The following is a 19,400-nucleotide window of genomic DNA, read 5'->3' as shown; positions in this document are numbered from 1 at the left end:
TTTCCTCTTCATCCTCCCCCCCCCCACCCCCACCGCTTGCCTATGGTCACTCAGGTAAATTCGTGAAATTCAAGGGCTCTTTGATTTGCAGCTTGGTTCTAGTGCAGCTCCAAGAGCTGGTGGAGTGGCTAAGCGACTCAGCAAACCTTGCCACGACTAGGAACTTTTTAGCTTCTGGCTTTGGTTAGCCTCAGCGTCCCATTTCACAATGCAGGGCTGAGCATGACAGAGGCTTGCGTTTCAGGAATGTAGTAATGGCTGCCAGTAGTAATGCATTTGTAGAACTCTGAGCTTCAGAGAGCACTGTTACGTATTGCTACTGCTGTGCAAGTTTCTCCTTTCCTTAAAGCAACATTTTTGCAGTTATGTCACAGAGAAAGGCTTCATTAAAATAATACATTTTTCTTTCTTTTAACAAATAGAGATTTTTGCTAATTTTTTTTTCCTTCGCTGGACATTTATTTTCATTATTTGATTTTTTGCAGTAGATAACCTGTACATTCGGGTGAATTTAAAAACGAAGAACAAGATTTTAATTGATTAGAACTCGAAGTTTCTTTTCCAAGGTAAGGTCAACTTTCTTGACCAAAGACATAGTTACCTGGTGTATTGTAGGTCGCAGTCTCAGAAATGCATTTAGGGATACCCTTCTTCTGATGTTAATGGTACTGAAAACCTTACTAAAGGTGATACTGATTCATGTTATCCTAGATGCCTTTTGTGTAGAGCATTGAATGTGAACTCAAACAGCAACTATAATAATGGTGTGGGAAAAAATCATTCCAAACGTTGCTTCCATGTAGAGGAACTTTCCTTGCCAGCCTAGAGTAAAAGGCTTGGCAAATGTGGTGGGGACAGGACTAACCAACACGCCCTTCTCTCAGACATTCAGTCTTCACAAGAGGAATGTTTTTATGCACTATAGATCCTTGATATGCCTCACGAGGGAGGGAGTGCACAGCAGTGAAAGTAATATGTGCTGGATAGGTCTATTGGTGAAGGTGGGTCAGGTTGCCTGAATGAAAGCTTCATGTTTAAAATCAGTGAATTTTCTTTGGTGGGAGGCAACAGCATCAGGTGGAGATGGGTAACTGCTTGTAGGCCCAGCTTGTGAGGCCACACAGTGGGAATGTCTGTTTGAATTGGAGACGATTGAGTTACATGCATTATTCCTTGGAAGTAACTTCTGTGGCTGTATGCCAATGGTAGGCAGGGCTTAAGAAACACTGGGTGAGGCTTAAGAAGCCATAGGTGGGGCCAGAGAAGCAAAAATGGGTGGATTATCTCCATTTCTGACATCCTTTTCATCTGTCATCTTGGTAGTCATTTCTTTTTCTGTTTCTGCCTCCTCCAGTCCAGTCTGCTTAGCAGATCCTTTTTGAGTTGGGGCTTGCAGAAGACTTTTGAAATTAGACCAAAGAATCACTGTGGCCAAAGGTCATAAGTTGCCCATCCCTAGGTGAGAGAGATGTTTGGTCTGGTTGGACAAAGCTCTTCTCGTGTTCTAAGATTGCTTGTGGTAGATGAGTTTCCTTGCAACATAACTTGACACAGTACTGAACTGTTACAGGGGAGCGTCTGGTTTGTCTAGAGTATGATATTTCCACAAGGGCATAGTGAGGCTCCATGATCACAGGTCAATATGCTTCCTGGAACAATTGTCAGAAGTGCTTACATGATAGAGGTTTATAAAAAGTGCTGACATGGAGGAAGTGAGGGAATATTGACTTTTCTCAAGGTCATCTAAGATATCTGTAGAATTCATTGCCACAAGACATAGTAATGGCCGCTAGTTCAGAGAGGGAGCAAAACTTGACATCTAAGAAATGGGTGAATGGTTGTTTTTGCATTGGATCAGGTGTTAACTCTGTGGATAAAACTGTATTGTCTTTTGGGGGAAGGGGAGTGACAGGATGAAAGAACCCTGCTAAGTAAAACTTTTCAGAGTATGCAGATTCCATTTGGTGGCTTAGACTATTCCTTGGAGCAGATTTAAATCCTCTTGGTACAGGGACTTTTTTTTCCCCCAACTCATTTTTCAAAATGTTGAACTGGTACATTCTTCCCTACACTCTCCCCTCTCCCCTATTCCAGAAGAAGACATTTGTGGTTATTTCTGCTCTGCCAGCTATGCTTAAAACCACTTGTTCACTCTGTGCCTGTGAAAAATCAGTGTGTGGCTATGAAGCACAGATCTTAGTTTACACTGGAGACATTTGCTTTCCTTCCTCCCCCATCTTCAGCATCTAACCCTTCTTCAGTCTGTTCTTCAGACTCGGATGGTGTCCTTGAGAGCACGCAGAGCTAAAGAAACCACAATGGTTTCAGCAGGAAGAAATATGGGGTACTTCCAGTTATATAGCTCCAAAGGACACCAGGCCTCTTTTCCTTTTCTCCTTAATCGGGAAAAGAAGAAAGGAGAAAACACGGGAAAATTACAAATAAAAATGTGTTTGCCTGGACAGGGTGTAGGTTTTCATGAATGAGAGAGGGTAGTTGTAAAGAAAAACCCCATCTGGAAGCAGCCATATCTCTAACTAATTGCCATGGGCTCCTATGATGGGATTCACATCATGCACAAAGCCATGGTTTGTTTTAACCATGGTTTGATAAGTAAATCACAACGGATGGCTTCATAAGCATGCTTAGTCATAAATCATAATTTGCAGATTGTTCTAAGCCATAGGTTGTTTTAATCATGATTTTTGGAAAAGCCAAAATGGCTGGGTCAGTTCATCACAATCAGCCATCAGTTGTGGTTTACAAGCCACAGTGGTTGGGTGTACACAAGCTGCTGAACTAAACCTAAACTTGGCACATTATGATTTAGCTTACGTTTGTATTTAGCCACCTGGACACTAGACATTTCTGAGTCAGACATGGTTGGAGAGTCATATACATTTACTTAAAACAAACAAATGACCCCACTAGTGATTTATAATTTCTTTATAACAGCCAGCCATTGCTGACAAGTCAGAAAGCTTGTCCTCATTGCTGTTACTTTGGAAAACAATGGTTGGATGATTCTGAAAGATGTTCTAAGTTGCTAGTGGGGAAATGCACTCTTGACTTTACTGAGTGATTACAATAGATCCTTCACTTTTTCCAGAATGTTAAAGGATGCAAAGGCAGATTAAAAAGTAAAAGTTTTGCATCGTTTGCATATACAGTACTATACAGATTATAAATGTTAATCTATACCTATAAAGAAGCATGTGTGATTTTCCTGCAAATCTTTGTACACTTTTGATTAGAAATGAAATACATCTCACCAGAGCAGTTATAGCTATGATCAAGTGACTTGTATGTCTAGCTATTCTCTCCATGTACTGCTAATAGCTCTGATCACATATCTCATGAAGACATAATGTGGTTTATTTAGTTTTGGTTTCATGTGTTGTGCAAAACATTGATGCAAAAAGAGTATGGACAGCACAGAAATGCAAACTGAGCCATATCATTTTATAAACCATTGTTCATAGATAAACACATTGCACAAGATTGCCCAATGGTGGTTTATTCACTAAACCATGATTCAACAAACCCTAGCTTAGCATATGACCTACTACAGAAAGGTTTGGAAGCTGTGGAAGGCTGTTCCTGTGAATCAAGTTAAAGAAACAGCCTTTCTAAATAAAATGGTCTGCTAACAGTTTCCAGAAGATGTTCTTTAGTGGGAAGAAAATGATGTCTCTGTAGCTATTTGTCATGATGTTAAACAGAGGGCTAACTGCTGATCATACATCATCATCAAGTAACATCTCACACCAAACAATAGGTCTGGCTGAAAACTGACATCAGCAGAACCCTGTAGAAAATCACTGTGGCATGGACCTGTCCTGGTCATTGTCTTGGATGAACATTTTGGAAAAGGAGAAGTTTTCTTCCACCCTGTAAAGTGGAATCAGTACAAGGAGAGCATGAATGTGACATAAAACAGATAACCACAAGCGGTTCTGGATTGCAGCTCAGTGGGGAGCACATCTTTGCATGCAGAAAATCCCAGATTTAAATCCTTTGCATGTCTCTAAGTAAAGCTGATGGACTCTTCTCTGAAATCTTGAAGAACTGGTGATCGCCTATTGTATTAGACACATGGATGGAATTCTCCAGATCCTCAGCAGTGTCAATGGCTGGCTGGGACCTTCTGGGAGTTCAACTCCCAATCTAGTATGACTGAATTAGACAAAGCTGGAGTTTAGTAAAATAAAGGTGTGACTTGATATATAAGGTGGTTACAAATGTGCTGCATATCATGCAAATAGAGGAAAAACTTAAGAAATGAAGACAACTGAAAATATTTTATTTATATTCACACTTTTATCTCTCTCCTCTTCCAAGCCTGACCCATTGGGAAGCATGGTTCTTCACTTCCATCCCTGAACGTTGTCCTCCTAGAACTCCTGAGAGCTAAACTAGGGTGAGAGATAGTGACTGTCTTGGCTGGATTCACATGTCCTATTAAGCTGTGCTTTATTTCATCCTTGATTTGTTTGGTGAAACACTGACTAGATTCACAATAGTGTGATGGGCACACATTGGCAATTCCTTTCAGCTTAACCATCCCCGCCCCCCATGGAAAAAAATAAAGGTGGAGGGAAAAAAGAAAGACTTCGGAAGAAAGGCAGTACGTAGAGACAATAAATAATAAATAAATATTGTGCTCAACAGCCAAAATCTGTGCTATTTCTGTGGAGTTTCAGAAGCGTCAAGTGAAGTGAAAGAAAAGCTTCCACTTCAGTGCATTGTAGGCACCATTCAACCCCTATTAGGGTACCTCTTTTCTTTGCCCAGCTCTGCTATTTTTGCACCGGCATCTGTCTTCTTTTTCAAAAAAGGCTAGAGCGGAATTCATCCTTCATGGACTACAGATCTTTGATGCTCTTTGTATTTCCCGAGATTTCTTTGTGGGCATCTCCACTGCAGCTTTTCTCTTTGTGATGGATTAACCGGGAGATTTAGCAGAGGGCTTGCACCTTGAGAGAACAGCTTGTGCATTACAGAACCCAACGCCTTACTTTTTCCAGCCCAAACGTATAATGTCGCCTTTGTTAAGTCTGGCCCACAAGGCTGAGCTGGAGCCAAAGAAAAAGAGGAGCCTTGCTTTTTCTGCGATTCCCTAGGACCACAAAACCCTTTCTGCATTTTCTGCTTGGGTACCAAAATAATCCTAACCATAAACAGCAACAGGAATGAAGTATCTTGGCTTTTCTCATGCCTCTCCCGGCATCCTTATGTGTGCACGCATCTGTGTACGGATACGCATCCCTACACAGACACACACAGAGACCTGAGCCGTGGCTGCGATAAATCAAAGGGAAACACAGCCTGCCAGTTAGACTAAACAAGTGCATTTGCAAAGCTTTCTAGCCCTCATTAATCACCCTGACAGCTCTAAAAACACATTTCCCCTTTAATGACTGTATTTGGATAATCAGTGCTTTTTCCTTCTTGGTGAGGGTTTGAGGGACAGCTGGTGCTACTGCAGCCATTCACAAGGGGGTGAGAGAAACAGGGTCAACCAGGAGTCAACCACGAAAGGTCTTTCACAGTCCTGGGCCAGAACCCGGACAGGGGTTGTCCTGCAGTCAGAACAGCAGCAGCTCTTTGCCAAGAAGAATTGGAATGTCGAAGATGCCATGTCCCTCTGGGCTGTCCAAACAATTGGCCCAGAAGGAAACCAGGAGAATAAAAGACTCCTCATAGCTGGCTTGGAAGAACCTCTGCTTTGTGTTCAACCCAGAGGGGCTCAAACTGAGGTTCCCAACCTGAAAGGGCAGGCGTGGCTTCTGGAGAACTCCAAAGGTTGGCCCAGATTGTGTCAGCCAAAGGGAGAAACGAGTAAAACAATTTTACTTTATTTGAATTAATGGGAAGCATAAACAGAATGGCCTGGAATTTAGTTGGTGCCTCGCTTCACCCACTGCTTTTGCGAGTGATGCTACTTGAAGGGCAGAGGTGGCCTTTGGCCAAAACAAGATGTGTACCCTTACTGAGCTAATTTTTTTTCCCTGGTCACACTCCAAAGCCCAGAACTTTGCTTCATGTGAAGATGGCAACCCCAATTATTTGCTCCACTCCAGGGTGAATGGGAATTCATGAACAAAGAAGCCACATAGATTCCCAACACCCTCGCTGCCACAATGTCAGGAAACAAAATCAAATCACTTGAAAAACTCTTGACTCCAGGTTGTTAACTGCAGGATGATTAATAAAGTGCATCTCAGAGCCCTTATTAGAAGATGCTTTTGGCAATATCCAAGGCGTACATCTGACAGGGAATTCTTAATGCATTGGTAGGGCAATTGCTCTACGGCAGATGAAATTGCAGCAAACTGGCAGGTTACAAATGATACTCTGCTCGGTAACGTTTTGTGATTATTCTCTGTCCAGTGATGGAGGGGCATGAGAAATGTCAGGGAGGAGCTGACCTGGATAAATTGAGTTTTTTAGGAACATCACCTTCTTTGAGTGTTAGCCAGGAGAACGACGACCATGAATACTTCCAAAACAGTGGTGTGGCTAGAAACTTGATGGTTTAATAGGCCTTCCCCTGATGAATCTCTGGTGTGTCTAATGTCAGGAATGAAGCACATTACTAATTTGGGAAGGGGTGCCCTTTTGCTAAGAAGGAGCAGCATGCCATTGTTCTGTTTCTAAGAAACCTAGAATGAAAAGAATAACTTTCTTCAAAGTTATCAAATAGCCATATAATAAATACGCCTTTGCAAATTGATCCTTGAAGCAAAACATTGGAGCTATCACCTTCCACCTCATGAAGTTTCCAGATGGAGATGACCTGCCACGACCAGCCACTTTGCTTCGAGGTAGATGGTTTCTGCACACGTGCAATGCTTGCACAGATTATCACTAAAGGGCCACAGAAGCAGCTGAAGTGAAGTGGTGCAACTGCTCCAACTTGGTAGGCCAACACTTTGTGCTGCATCTTTTCTTGGATCCGTTCTGATGGGTAGGTCAACTGCCATACCCCCTGGCTAAGCCTTTTTTAATGCTTAAAAAAAAAAGTTCTAGAGTGCCCTTGTATATCTAGGCTGGTCCCAAAGCTAATGCTAGGTGTGTTTGGTGCTGCCTCTATCATTTCTGCTTTCTCATACATTTGCCTCCACCCCACCCCACCCCACCACCCCACCCCACCCCACCCCAGGTCTGTAAGATTCTATAGTCCAGCACAAGCTGCCAGGATGTCCAGCAAAAGGGACCTATGGAATGGAGGGGGGGGGGAGAAAAGGATTTATTAGGGAATATTGGAGGGTTAAGTCCCTCCCCTAAAATTTCAAAACATGCAGGAAAAGCCCAACGTAGTTGCCTCACTCATTGTAGGCAGCTGTGAGCCACAAAAGGGACCCTCCTTTTTTGCAGTCCTGAGTTAGATTACTTCCATCCCTGGAAATTCTGTGATATATATTGCAGATGTGTTTCTCTTCCCCAGGAATAACTTAACAAAAGAACTGATTTATTGCATTTATACCTTGATTTTACTCTATGGAACCAGAGGGAGCAATTGGGGAGTGTCATACTGTTTGATGTCCATGCATTGATCCACTCCAAATCTGTTTGCCTTTGGTGAAGCAACTGCAGCTTACAGCTTTCAACCATCACGAAGTTCGCAAGTTCTCATTCCTGTATATCATCAAGGGTTTTTGTTTTTCTTTTGTTTTGCCCATTTTGACTTTTCCAAACCAGACTTGGTACAAGATGTTTTTAAAATTGTTGCTCAACAGGCAATTTACCATCTAGGTTGGAACTTTGCTTCTAAGTGGAACAACTGGAAAGACTGAAGGCAACATGTTGCCAACTTTTAGCTCTCAGTTAAACATAACTAGTTTAGGTCAGGTTGATCATACTTGCATCCACATAGTTCTCTAAGTTATGTGAGTTGAGATCTCTCTCTCTCTCTCTCTCCCCCTCTCCCTCTCCCCCCATCATTTTCATACCACAACCTTGTGAAGTAAACAGGCTGGAAAAAAAAAAAGACTTGTTTTTGAATTGTGGTTTTTCCCATGCAAATCATCATTCTGTCCAGGTTCACACATTGTTTTAAACCAGCAGTTCTGAAACTCCGTGACATCATGATGACCAAAAATGAGAAAAATATGTGTGCAATCCCCGGGGAATAATATTTAGGATTTCACTGGACTTAGTGATTCTCAAAAGCCCAAGCTTGACCACTATGCCATGTTTGGAAACCCCTTACAAGGTTGCTCATGACTTCCCAGGGGGTCCCACCTCCTGTTCTGAGGCACAGATTGTTTAGCTCTGGTTTGTTGAATAAGCCAGAACTGCCTATGCATGTCATATCATGCAAAGCTAGGGAGAAAGCAACCGATGATTGAACTCTAATTCCCAGCATCATTTGCCATTGGCTATGCTTCATAGATGCTAGATGAAATGATTCAGTAATATCTGGAATGTTACCAGTGATCTACCCACAGGTAGATAAAACTTTATGACATAACCCATGGTGTACAGATCATATAACTGGCAGCACAGTAGCCCAAACCAAACAAATCTAGCCAGTGTCCCTTATCTTACACCACACTAGTTCTTAGAAAGCTATAGATTGATGTCTAAAATGCATGAAGAACGACTTGAAAATTTACAAAATATATATTTGAAAATATGTTTCTCATACAGGTATGCTATTCAGGGAGCTGTGCTTGGAACCTAAGTTTCTCTTGAGTCCACTCTAAGTGATAAAGTCAAGTTATTGTTATGCAATGTGTGAAACACCCTGGATCACCTTTTTCTTAAAGTCTTACTTGCACAGCATTGGTGCACTTGCCGTTAAACTTTTCTTTGCTACCTGTTTTTCTTTCTCTTCTCCCTTAAAAAAAAAAAAAACAACAACTTTCTTTGCTTCAGGCAAGTACACCGCCCAGTTTTCCCATGCAGATTTCACAGAAAACTCCTTATTACCGAAAGGAAGAACAATTGATCCTGACTAAAAATTTCAGCGTAAGGGAGCCAAACCACTTTGTTCTATAGTCCCCTTTTTTCCAGCAGGCAATGAACATTAAATTAATAGCAACAAATGCAAGTTATTGATTTACTTCTTGCCCTCCTGCCAAAAGGAGCATCAGCCCTCTTTTCGAACCTAAAAGCACTTCATATTTTGAATATATGTCACATTTAAGCTCTTATTGAATCTGAAAGCGGTCCATATTTTTAATGTATGTTGCATTAAAATGACCAGATTCGAGCTGCAAATATCTGGAAGTCTCACTAAGATGGCAAGAAGATCTACAGAAAGCTCTCTTTGTTGCTCTCTAGTGGTCATCTATATTTTCCTGCCCAGGTTTACTGGCCCTATGTAACCATTTTTAAGACACTTGAGAATTCAGTTTACCTAGACTTGAGTTCTGTTCCCAGAACACCCAACCAAATATCTATTACAAGCCTCTAATGCAATACAACAGCATCCTTGTGCTCAGTCCCCCAGAAATGGCTATTTTGTGGCACACTATTTCTAATTCTTCAGATATAACTAGGATGACCAATAACCATTGGCAATCTTCTTTTTTGCTGAATAGATCTCTGTACTACAGGACGGTCAGTCTTATACATACCCCAAATGTTAAACAAGGCTTAGCTTGCTCACTAGCAAGGGGCATGCATAGATATAATGGATCAGCTGTTATTTTAGCAAACAGCCACGGATTAAGGACTATCTATGTGAATGAGGGGTTGTCAAGACACTGGAAATCTCAAGGCACAGGAAATGTCATTATTTTTCTTTAAAAAATACAGTACAGGAAAAACTGGATTATATGCAAAGAAATGTCAGAGGGTCTATGTGCAGGGAATAGATCTCTTGGGAAGCCACAAAAGGAATGTTTAGTTTCAAGCACCTGAATTTATAACAAGATAGCCACACATTTTCTGCATGTAATTTGCTTCATATCAGAGACGGCATCCATGGAGGAAACTGTCACCTAAACAAAGTGAGAACAACAAATAAATCAGGGTTTCTTTGTTGGCTCTTTATCAAAGGAAAAAAAATGGGTACCTTCCTTTAAACTCATCTCACCCATGAAACTTCTCACATCTGAAATATTATATTAAAACTAAGAAAAATAGGTGCCCAAGGCACCATGAACTCTTTCATGGCAGAAAAACTTGCAACAAGGTATTATTTCCAGCTTTGCGGTCTTCTGGTAGCTTATTTTTACAGCTTCATAGATGTTTTAAAAAAAAGCAGTGAATGAAATAGTATACTTGCAAAAATAATTTACAACTGCACCTTAACCTCTGAAATGTTCCCAAGTGTATTTGTATTACTGACTGGAGAGAAGATTCAACACACACATTGCCATACCAGATGTATAATTCAGACTTACAGAACTAATTTAAACTTTTTTGCAAAGAAGTTTCAAGAACAGTGGAAGCCAAGTAACTTCTAGCTTGTGCTACCAGTTCAACATCTGCCTGCAAAACGCTCTGCGTTAAAATAGTAATCTTCCAGTATTTTATTAAGTACTTAGGACTACAGACTTGTATGAACATGCACACACACACGGAAGATCAAATCTATATGATGCCACATGTCAAAACTAGCCAAAATACAGCCCAGTCTTCTTCTATTTCCTCATTCTTTTCCTTTTCTTAAGAACCAAAACATGGCACGAAGCAAAGAGAAATGGCCAAGCTTCTTTCAGTATTTGCAACTGCAACTAAATCAGTTGAGTTTTCAGTAATAACGTCATCGACAACATCAACATTTTAATGACCAGTGTGTGAACTCCGATTTCCTGCAAATCATTGTCAGATCTAAAGTAAATTCTGACAGGCTGGGGAAATCAAATGTCATTGAGCATTGGCCAAATGTACAGTATAATATCCTTCTCTGAAAGTTGGTTCTAATCCTTTCTGCCCTGAACAAAAAGTTCACAATGCCTGTAGTATCTCTAGCACTGAGGATGAAGTGACTGACTACCAATTTGCTGGAAATCATCAGAAGGAGCAATGGGAGCTCTCTCCTGCCTGTTCTGTTTATAGGCTTCTCAAAGGCATCTGCTTGGCCACTGCAGGAAATGGGATGTGAGACTAAAAAGGCATTTGTGCTGATCTAGCAAGACTCTTCTTAAGATTTTTACTGGCTTGTTTCACACACTCCACTGGAAGCTCAGTTGCTGAGAAGACTAAACGCATGGTTGCCATTCCATGTGGCAAAGAACAAGCACTTCTACTTTGTTTAGAATAGGGATAGGCAGCCTGGAAGCCCTCCAGATGATTTGGACTTCAACTGCCATCAGGACAAATACTGAAAGAGCACTGTCAATGACAAGATGATGGAAGGCGCAGTTCCGTTAGACAAGAAAGAAAGAAAGAAAGAAAGAAAGAAAGAAAGAAAGAAAGAAAGAAAGAAAGAAAGAAAGAAAGAAAGAGAGAGAGAGAGAGAGAGAGAGAGAGAGAGAGAGAGAAGGGAAGGGAAGGGAAGGGAAGGGAAGGGAAGGGAAGGGAAGGGAAGGGAAGGGAAGGGATTCACTCATGTGGCTGAAATCAGTTGAAGCTATGGAGGAACCATTGCAGGCAACAGCTTGCTCTGCAGAAAGTCCCCTGTGTCATCTTATCTTTTTCACAGTGGCTAAGCAGACAATTGGCTGGGTTCATGTAACACCGTAAGCCCTCAATTCCTGAACTCCCATGACATGCTATCAATCATATTTCAGTATAACTTGATGGCCTCAACATGCTAAAACAATGGCTGGGGCTCCAAAGTATGCTGAACTAATTAATCTCATTTTATCTTAGCTTAAGCATGTGTTGCTAACTCAATCAGTGGGGTAGCTCTCAAGCAACTTTTCAGACCAGTCTGTTCCTTTCTGTGAATTTGCCTTTTGGAAAGGCTTAAGCATGCATTGAAAATTAAAAATGACTATAGCTACGATACTGGCTACATTTGTGAGTAGCTACCACATGGGCTTAAAGCCCTATTTTAAGACAGCCACCTTTTATATCTTTTAAAAGCCATCTTTGAACCCAAGCATTTATATTCCCAGCCCCAGATATATAACTACGAGTAGTTTCATCTCTGACTTCAACAGCAGGGCAATAGAGTTTGTAATATGGCACTCTCTGCTCCAAGTGTTTAAAATGTGATAGAAGAAACCTCATCATTCAACAGTACAACCTCTGCTTCGCATGAAGTAGGCTCAGAGTTCAATCCCTATCATTTCCAAGTTTCGCTGAGACTAATCCCTACCTGAAACTCTGGGGAACAGCTACTAACTGATGGAGACTAATCTTTCTCAATCTGGGTTCACTGCAATATGTGGATGTCAACCCCTAGACATTACGGCCACCGCGGAGAATTCTGGGAGTTAAGTCAACACATTTGGCAATGCCCAGGGGTTGCGGAAGGGTTTTGTATAGACAAAACTGAGCAATGAGGACTATCCTAGAGGGATCAAAGAATTAGCTCTGGATAAGGCAGTTACTACAATTCTACAGATTGACATCTGTGACTACCTCTAATAAAAACCTGCTGATCCTAAGTTACTTCCTGCATCTTAAAAAGCAAGACCATCCTCCAATTCACCAATTAGCCTCTGGGGGAAGTGTGGATAAGGTACTAGTTTTTCAAACCCTTGAAATTTATCCAGGGTAGAGCCTCCTTACATTAGAGGGGGAGAACTTGTAGCTCTCCAGATGTTGATGGACTCTGATTCCTAGCAATCTGGCTACCCTGACTGGAGCTGCTGAAAGTCGCGGCTTAGCAACATCTATTATGTATTCTCAGAGAAGGCCCCATTCTGGTGAAGAGCCATCTTCAAGCTGGGTCTACCTTGGGGTCTCTGGTTACCAGTTCATGAAAATAAGGGAAAGATGGAGATTTTCACAAGTGTCCTTCAACCATAGCAGGAGATACTCTGTCTCTTTGTCCTGCTGATAAACACTGTTGTATTGGCAAGAAAAGTTCTATTGGTTACAAAATACCAAGGGAGCCCCAGCACAATTGGTGACTAGGGGTGAAAATCCCTATCCGTTCTACCAAATAATGTCAGCAAGGAACTAGATGAGGCACATGTCTCCATGACAGAACACTGCCTTATAATAAATACATTATTATACAGTACAGTTTTCCTCAACCTGGCGCCATCCCAGGATGTAAGACATACTATGTAGGGGCATTATGAGTTGATATCCAATACACCTAGATTGGAAAAGCTGCTACTTGTGCAATGCACATGCAGATGGATACCGTGGGAGAAGTAAAACAAAATCCAAACAAAGCTTACTCAGCTGACCAACCACTGGATAACCCTAATCCTAAGCTCCCTTGTGTCAAATGCAAGTACCCTCCCATTGTCCAGGGTACACGCCAGGCACTCTAGAGCTGATGGCTGCTGAACTCCAAATCATTCTGAAGAGTCCCAGCTTGCTGATGGCAGGGAAACACAGACAGAGGTTATGCTTTGAAAAAGGCTGAACTTGCACATCCCAATATCCTTGAGTGCAAAAACCAACTACTGCTGTTTTCACTTGGCAGGAAAAGAAAATGAAACGACACCACCAACAGATTCAGAAATGTTGCTCCCTGAATGATCCATGGCTTGGAGCAATTGTTCCAGAGGAGGTGAAGGAGGAAAATAAAAACATATGTTCCCCTCCTCCAAGTTCTCAAGACATCTTGCCATTGAGGAAGCTGGACTCTAGAAATCTGAATTAAAATCAGAACGGTAGAGAGGTATCCAGGTGTTGCCTTCTGCATTTTGGGGCCTTTGGGAAAAGATGCCAAAGCCCTGATGATAAAGCACCGTCTTTAGCACGGCAGAGGTATCCATCCATAACCGTAGCAGCCTTCTTGCAGTGGGTGCAAAGGCACTTATTTTTCTCCATCACTAGATGGTGCTGCAGCCTTTCCATGCTTCATTTCCCAGGAAGGTTTTCAAATCCTGCTCCCCCCACCCGCTCTTAAAAAAAGTCTTTCCTGGACTTCAGTTGGTATATATTTCCTATAACAAGAACTCGCCACTCCACTGAATAGAGTTAGCTCAAGAGAAACACTTAGGAGAGAACAGCTGCAGGCAGAGTTTACCCATTCAGCAGAATGAAGCATCGGACTGCTGAGGTGGCGGCCGGACAATAAGGGATACGAGTGGTGCAGCCACACTGCTTTGGAACCATTCCCCCCCGCCCCATGCCTGCAGAGAGAAAGGTAGCACATTAGAGAGAAAGGCATTACTTGGAACTGTCGTGCTGGCCGGAGACAGAATGCTTCTTTCCCTGCCACTCCTGGTCAGAACAATCTTGCCTCAGTTTCCCACATGAATAGGCCAGACTCACAAACAACCCTCCCTGCCTGGCAGCCTGAATCCACTGCGCTTGCCCAATGCCCTAAATCACAAACCGCAACCTGATGAACAATAGGATGGCTTGACGCGTTAGATGAACGTGATCTCCGCTTCCACCGCTCAGTCATCTCAAAAACAAAGGACTCTCTTCACGGTTTGACACCCTTCCGACTTTGCCTTTGACTTTCTGATGTGGCCTTGGGCAGCAGCTTGCCAAGGGGGACGCGCAACGCAGGAAGGCGAAGGGAGAATGCAAGAGAGCACACGCTATGGGGTAGATATAGCAAGTATTCATTTATTAACAAAATAAGACTTACCAGTAGGAACTCTATTCACCCCAAAAGATCCGCAGCCTTCCGCGCTGCGTTAGTCTGGGAATCTGGGGGAGGGGTCTCCACATCCTAACAGCTGTTCCATTCCCACAGGTCAAGAGAAAGTGGGCGATAGGGTCATTAGGGAGGATGGGGTAGGGAGTTTTGTTGGTTGGTGGCTGGGTCTTTTTGGTACGTAGATTTGAGCCTACAGACAAGGAGAGAGAGAGCCCCCCCGAAGGGCTAGCTGGACTTGACGATCCAGCTCAAACCAGGCTGAGCAAAAGTTCTCCGAGTTCCTCATTTGGCGTATAAGAAGATTTTTCTCTTCCAGTCCCTCAAGGATGCTTGCTAATTTCCTTAAAATTCAGGTCTTTTGAAGAGAGAGAAGGGGTGGGGATGGGGGTGGGGGTGGGGAGAACAAAAAGGAAGCCAAAGCAAAAAAAGGAAAAAAAAAAGTGTGAAAGATGCCCCACTGGTGGAAGGCTTGCACACCCCTCTTTTGTGGGAGGCGGCTTCAGTTTCACCAACAAAATCCCAGTGCTAAGATGCTCTTCTTTTTATTTAGGGCATCCGCCAACTCTGAAAGCCTGGAATATTTGACTTCTGCAGAGGAGACAGGACGATGGGTTCTATGCAGTACAACCAAGCTGTTGGCATAGCCAGGGCAGTGCCAGCTCCATCCCAGTCACAAGGTGAGTCCGGGCACCACTCGTTCAGCTTCTGCAGTTAGAACAAAGCCACGGAATAATTTCCCAGCCAACCTGACCTCCCCACTCCCCTTTCTTTCACAAGACAAAAAAGAAAAGAAATTACATTCCAGTTACTATACAAAAGCCAAAGAAACCGAAACCAAGAATAGAACCAAACCAAAAAAAAAAAAAAAAAAAAAGGAAGAAAAAGCAGGGAGAAGGAAGAAAAGCATCTTGTTGAAAATCATGCAAAGCGTTCACGGGGACCAGGGGAAAAGTTTTCCTTTAAAAAATAAGATTAAAGGGGATAAAAGAAAACACCATAAGCTTCCCCCCACATCTACGAAACAGGTTGCTTAAAAAATAAAAGAGTGGGTCAGATTTTGAATGGGGGGGGGACACAGACGTTTTGCATACCATTGATTCATTGGTGTATTAATGCACTTATTTTCCCAGCTTTAAGCTAACATACAGTAAATAAATACACAGTCCAGAGGGAGGCAAGGACGCAAGGAGGCGAGGCCAGGCCAGGGCAGGGCTGCTGGAGTTACTGATATCCAAGTGCAGAGGCTGAGGTGAGTCTTTGGCCATAAAGGGCATAGGGGGAGTAGTAGGGTCCAGCTGCAGGCAAGGAAGGGACCGGCAAGCTCCCAGCCGTGGGCAAGTGGCTTTTGCCATAGGGGTGATAGCGGTTTAGTCCCAAAGTTTGCGGGCTTCTCAACGACAGAGATCCGGGTAAGGAGCTGGGGCTCCCCGGGGCAGCTGGCGGGAGGTGGAGGTGGCAGGACGCAGCAGAGCCCAGCCCCGAGGTAGGATAACCAGCCAAAAGTTTTTCTGCCCCAGGCAGAGTCGTGTGGGTCCTTAAGTGGGCCAGCAGTTCCTCGGAGGTGGCAAATCTCTTGTCACAGGGTCCGCCAGCAGACACCCAGTTGCATATGTGGGGCAGGGCGTCGTTCTGGAGCATGAAGCCGTAGGTGTAGAGCGAATGGCTGGGCAGGCTGGGCGTGGCGCTGGAGGACAGGGCGCTGTGGAGCGGGTGGGTGGGATACACCAAGGGATATCCGCTTTTCAGGCTGCTGGGGTCGTGGACGCAGCTGGAGCAGTTGCTGGTGCCCAAGTGGGAGGCGGTGTGGTAGCTCAGGCAATAGGGGTCTCGGCATAATCCCTGCATGAAGGAAGGGGGGGAGGCCCCCGTCAGTGGGCTGGAGCTGGGGGGCTTGCCCGGGAGCCCCAAGGCCCCCGGCAATTGGCTGCTGCTCACCAGGCTGGGCTTGGTAGGATCCAAGCTGGGCACGAACTGGGAAGGATAACCCGCGTAGGCCCCCACGATGGACCCGTGGTAGCCGATGCTGGAAGGGGGCAAAGGGAACACCGAATGTCCCGGCTTGTAGGGAGACACCGGAGCCACGTGGCCCGCGGACGCCAAGGCCGGAGGTTCGGACTTGCGCCCCGAAGCCGCCTCGCTGTGCGCTCCGGGCTCCGCGCTGCCGGCGCCTGGCCGGTTACCCCCGGCTCCCGGCGCGCTGTCTGGACTGGCCTTGGCCGCGATCTCCAACTCCTTCTTCTCGTCCGGACCTCTGCAGTCCGCGTGCTGCGGGGAACTGCCTCTGGAGCCGCCCGGAGAGGAGGAGGTGGAAGAGGAAGAGGCGGCGGCGGCGGCGAGCGGAGGAAAAGGGGGGCAGGCGGCGCTGGGGACTCGGAAGCCGTTCTTCTCCGCGCCCGACCCGGCCTGGCTCGGCGGGCCGCCGCCGCCGCCGCCGCCGTCCTTCCGCGGATCTCCCCCGCCGCCTTTGGAATACGGCTTGAAGCTCGACTTGTCCTCGGCGGGCGGGTCGCCCAGCGGCTTGAGGGCGCTGCCCGCGGCGGCGCCGGCGGCGCGGCTGCTCGACTCCTTATCCGGCCCAGACAGCCCGGCGGCCGCGCCGGAGTTGAGTTTGGAAGCGGGCGGCGGATCCGGCTTCCCGATCTGCGAGCAGGTCTGCGCCAGCAGCGCTAAAGGGCTCTTCTTCGCGTCCAGCTACGGGAGGAAGGAGAGAGAGGAGAAGCGAATGAGACAAGGCTGGGCGAGGAGGAGTACCGGGGCGCGGGGCGCCGCCGTCAGAGAGCAACATCTCCCGAGGGGCAGAGTTTCCATTCGGACGGCTGGAAGCTCCCCTCGCCGTCCTCCAACCTTGCTCGCTCCCTAGCTTCGCCTTTCCCTTTGAGGCGGGCTCCCCCCCCCCACGCCCCGCTTTAAGGTCATCCGCGAGACCGGTTCAGATCCTTCCCACGGGCAGCCGTCCGATCAGGCGCCCGGACTCCAGTCGGTGGACACAAGTCCCCAAAATGGGACCTCTCCTCTCCCCGGGCTATTTCTCTATTTCCCGCGCCTTGCGCCCTGTCGAAGCAGCAGAATAATACCGCGTCGCAAAGTTGGGGAGGAAGACGGCACACCTCACGCACCTTCCTTTCGCCCCCCCGCCCCCGTCCCCGCCATCCACAGGCCGGCCAGCAGAATCAGCCTCCGACTTAAGTCTCGCTCGTGGGCAAGGTCCCTCCGCCGGCGGTTCGCCAAACTCTGGCGCCGGGGGGTGGGAGCAGAAACCCCCGAGCGAAGGGGGAAAGACATCGAGAGCGGGCTCCCGGGGGCGCCGCGGAAGGGGGGCGCCGCGGTCCGGGGAAGCCGAGCCGGGAGTTCGGAGCGCGCGCGGCCGATAGCCAGGGCAGGAGCAGAGGCGAAAAGGCCCAGCTTCGCTGGCGGGAGAGGGGCGGGCAAAGCGAGGCTCCGGCTTGGCACTGACCTCGATGGGGCTGACGGGCGTGGAGGAGAGCGGCTGCAGATATTCCGGGTGCAGGAGGTGACCGCTGTGGGCGCTCAACATCTTCAGGATCCTGATGGGAAGCCGGTTCGCCTGGCGCAGGGGGTCCTCCGGGGACAGGTGCGAGAGCGCCGGGCACACCGCTCCGGAAGGCTGGGCTGACGAGGCGACGGCGGCCGAGCCTTCGCCTCCTCCTCCTCCTCCTCCTCCGCCGCTGCTGCTGCTGCTGGGCGATGTCCTTGCGTTAGATCCAGCGGGCGAACCACCGCTCATTTGGGGGAGCGAGCCGGGCAGGGCGGGGGTGGGGTAGGGCAGGGCTGGGGAGGGGGGAAAAGGGGGGAGAGGCAAGCTCCGCAGCGCGAAAAGCCGGGCAGGGCGCGTCGTGGAAGCGGCGGCGGCGGCGGCGGCAGCGAGGACGACCGCACCGGCCCCAGCGAGACGGAGGGGGGAAAAAAGCCCTCCCGTTCCCTGAGCCACACGTCTAATAGCTCCGGTCTGCAGCACACTTCAAAGGCACCGGCCCTGCCCACCAATCGGGGACGTGCCAAGGACCTGGGGGCGGGGCCATCGGCCGGTGGGGGGAGCTTAGCCTAGTGGGAAGATGAGAAAGTCACTTTTAAATCCCTCCTCCTTCTCCTCCTCCTCCTCGTCCTCGTCCTCGGGTAGCGTCTTGGCATCTGGAAGGCAAGCGGAGCAACGCCTTCCTGGTTGCTCGCTCTGGTCTGTCGCCTGCTTGCGCAAAGGGGTCGGCCCGGCTCCCGATCCCCGGGGAGGGGCAGAGGCCGTGGGCAACAGGGGGGTGGGAGATCGTGGAAACCCTTGCTCCGTTCCGATCCCCAAAGATACATTCAAACACGTATACTATACACACACACACACACACACACACAAAACACACGCCTACGTATACACACAGACGCACCCAAACACTCACTATTGGCAAGCAGTTAGGAAACAGCATCAAAGGGAGAAGGGAGTGGAGAAAAGGACGTTCGCTGCACGCTGCTGCTTTTTCTGCTCCATTTCTAGGTGAAAGGTGCTGCGCTCCAACGTGTTTTTAGCCTAGGAGGCTAAGTCCTGCAGGAAGCCAAGTTCAGCCATCTCAGACCAAGCCTTAGATGTGGGCTCACTAGGTGACTTTTAGGGTCAGCTGTTGATTTATTACAGGTTTGTTCCTGTTCATACAGCGTCCCCTCCTCTCCTTTTCTCTCCTTTCCCCATATAATCCGATTTCTTCCCCTTTCTGCCCCCCCTTCCTTTTATTCTCTTTCACCTTCCTTCCTT

General features: G+C 46.6%; 1 protein-coding gene across 1 annotated transcript; it reads right to left on the bottom strand.

Annotated features, from left to right (window-relative positions):
• Positions 1-14,590: 14,590 nt before the first annotated feature.
• ZNF703 (zinc finger protein 703) lies at positions 14,591-18,861 on the bottom strand. Its single transcript, XM_088139131.1, has 2 exons — positions 18,099-18,861; positions 14,591-17,335 (listed from the first exon to the last, which is right to left on the bottom strand). The coding sequence occupies exons 1-2, from the start codon at positions 18,387-18,389 to the stop codon at positions 15,866-15,868; spliced, it is 1,761 nt and encodes a 586-aa protein (XP_087995257.1). The 5' UTR covers positions 18,390-18,861; the 3' UTR covers positions 14,591-15,865.
• Between the last annotated feature and the right edge of the window lie 539 nt (positions 18,862-19,400).

This window comes from Python bivittatus, unplaced genomic scaffold (genome assembly GCF_059951505.1).
Source record: "Python bivittatus isolate LINGU-HERP-01145 unplaced genomic scaffold, Pbiv_v1 ctg000320_np1212, whole genome shotgun sequence".
NCBI lineage: Eukaryota > Metazoa > Chordata > Lepidosauria > Squamata > Pythonidae > Python > Python bivittatus.
Note: the sequence above shows the minus strand (reverse complement) of the source record. Positions and strands in the feature narration are given on the sequence as shown.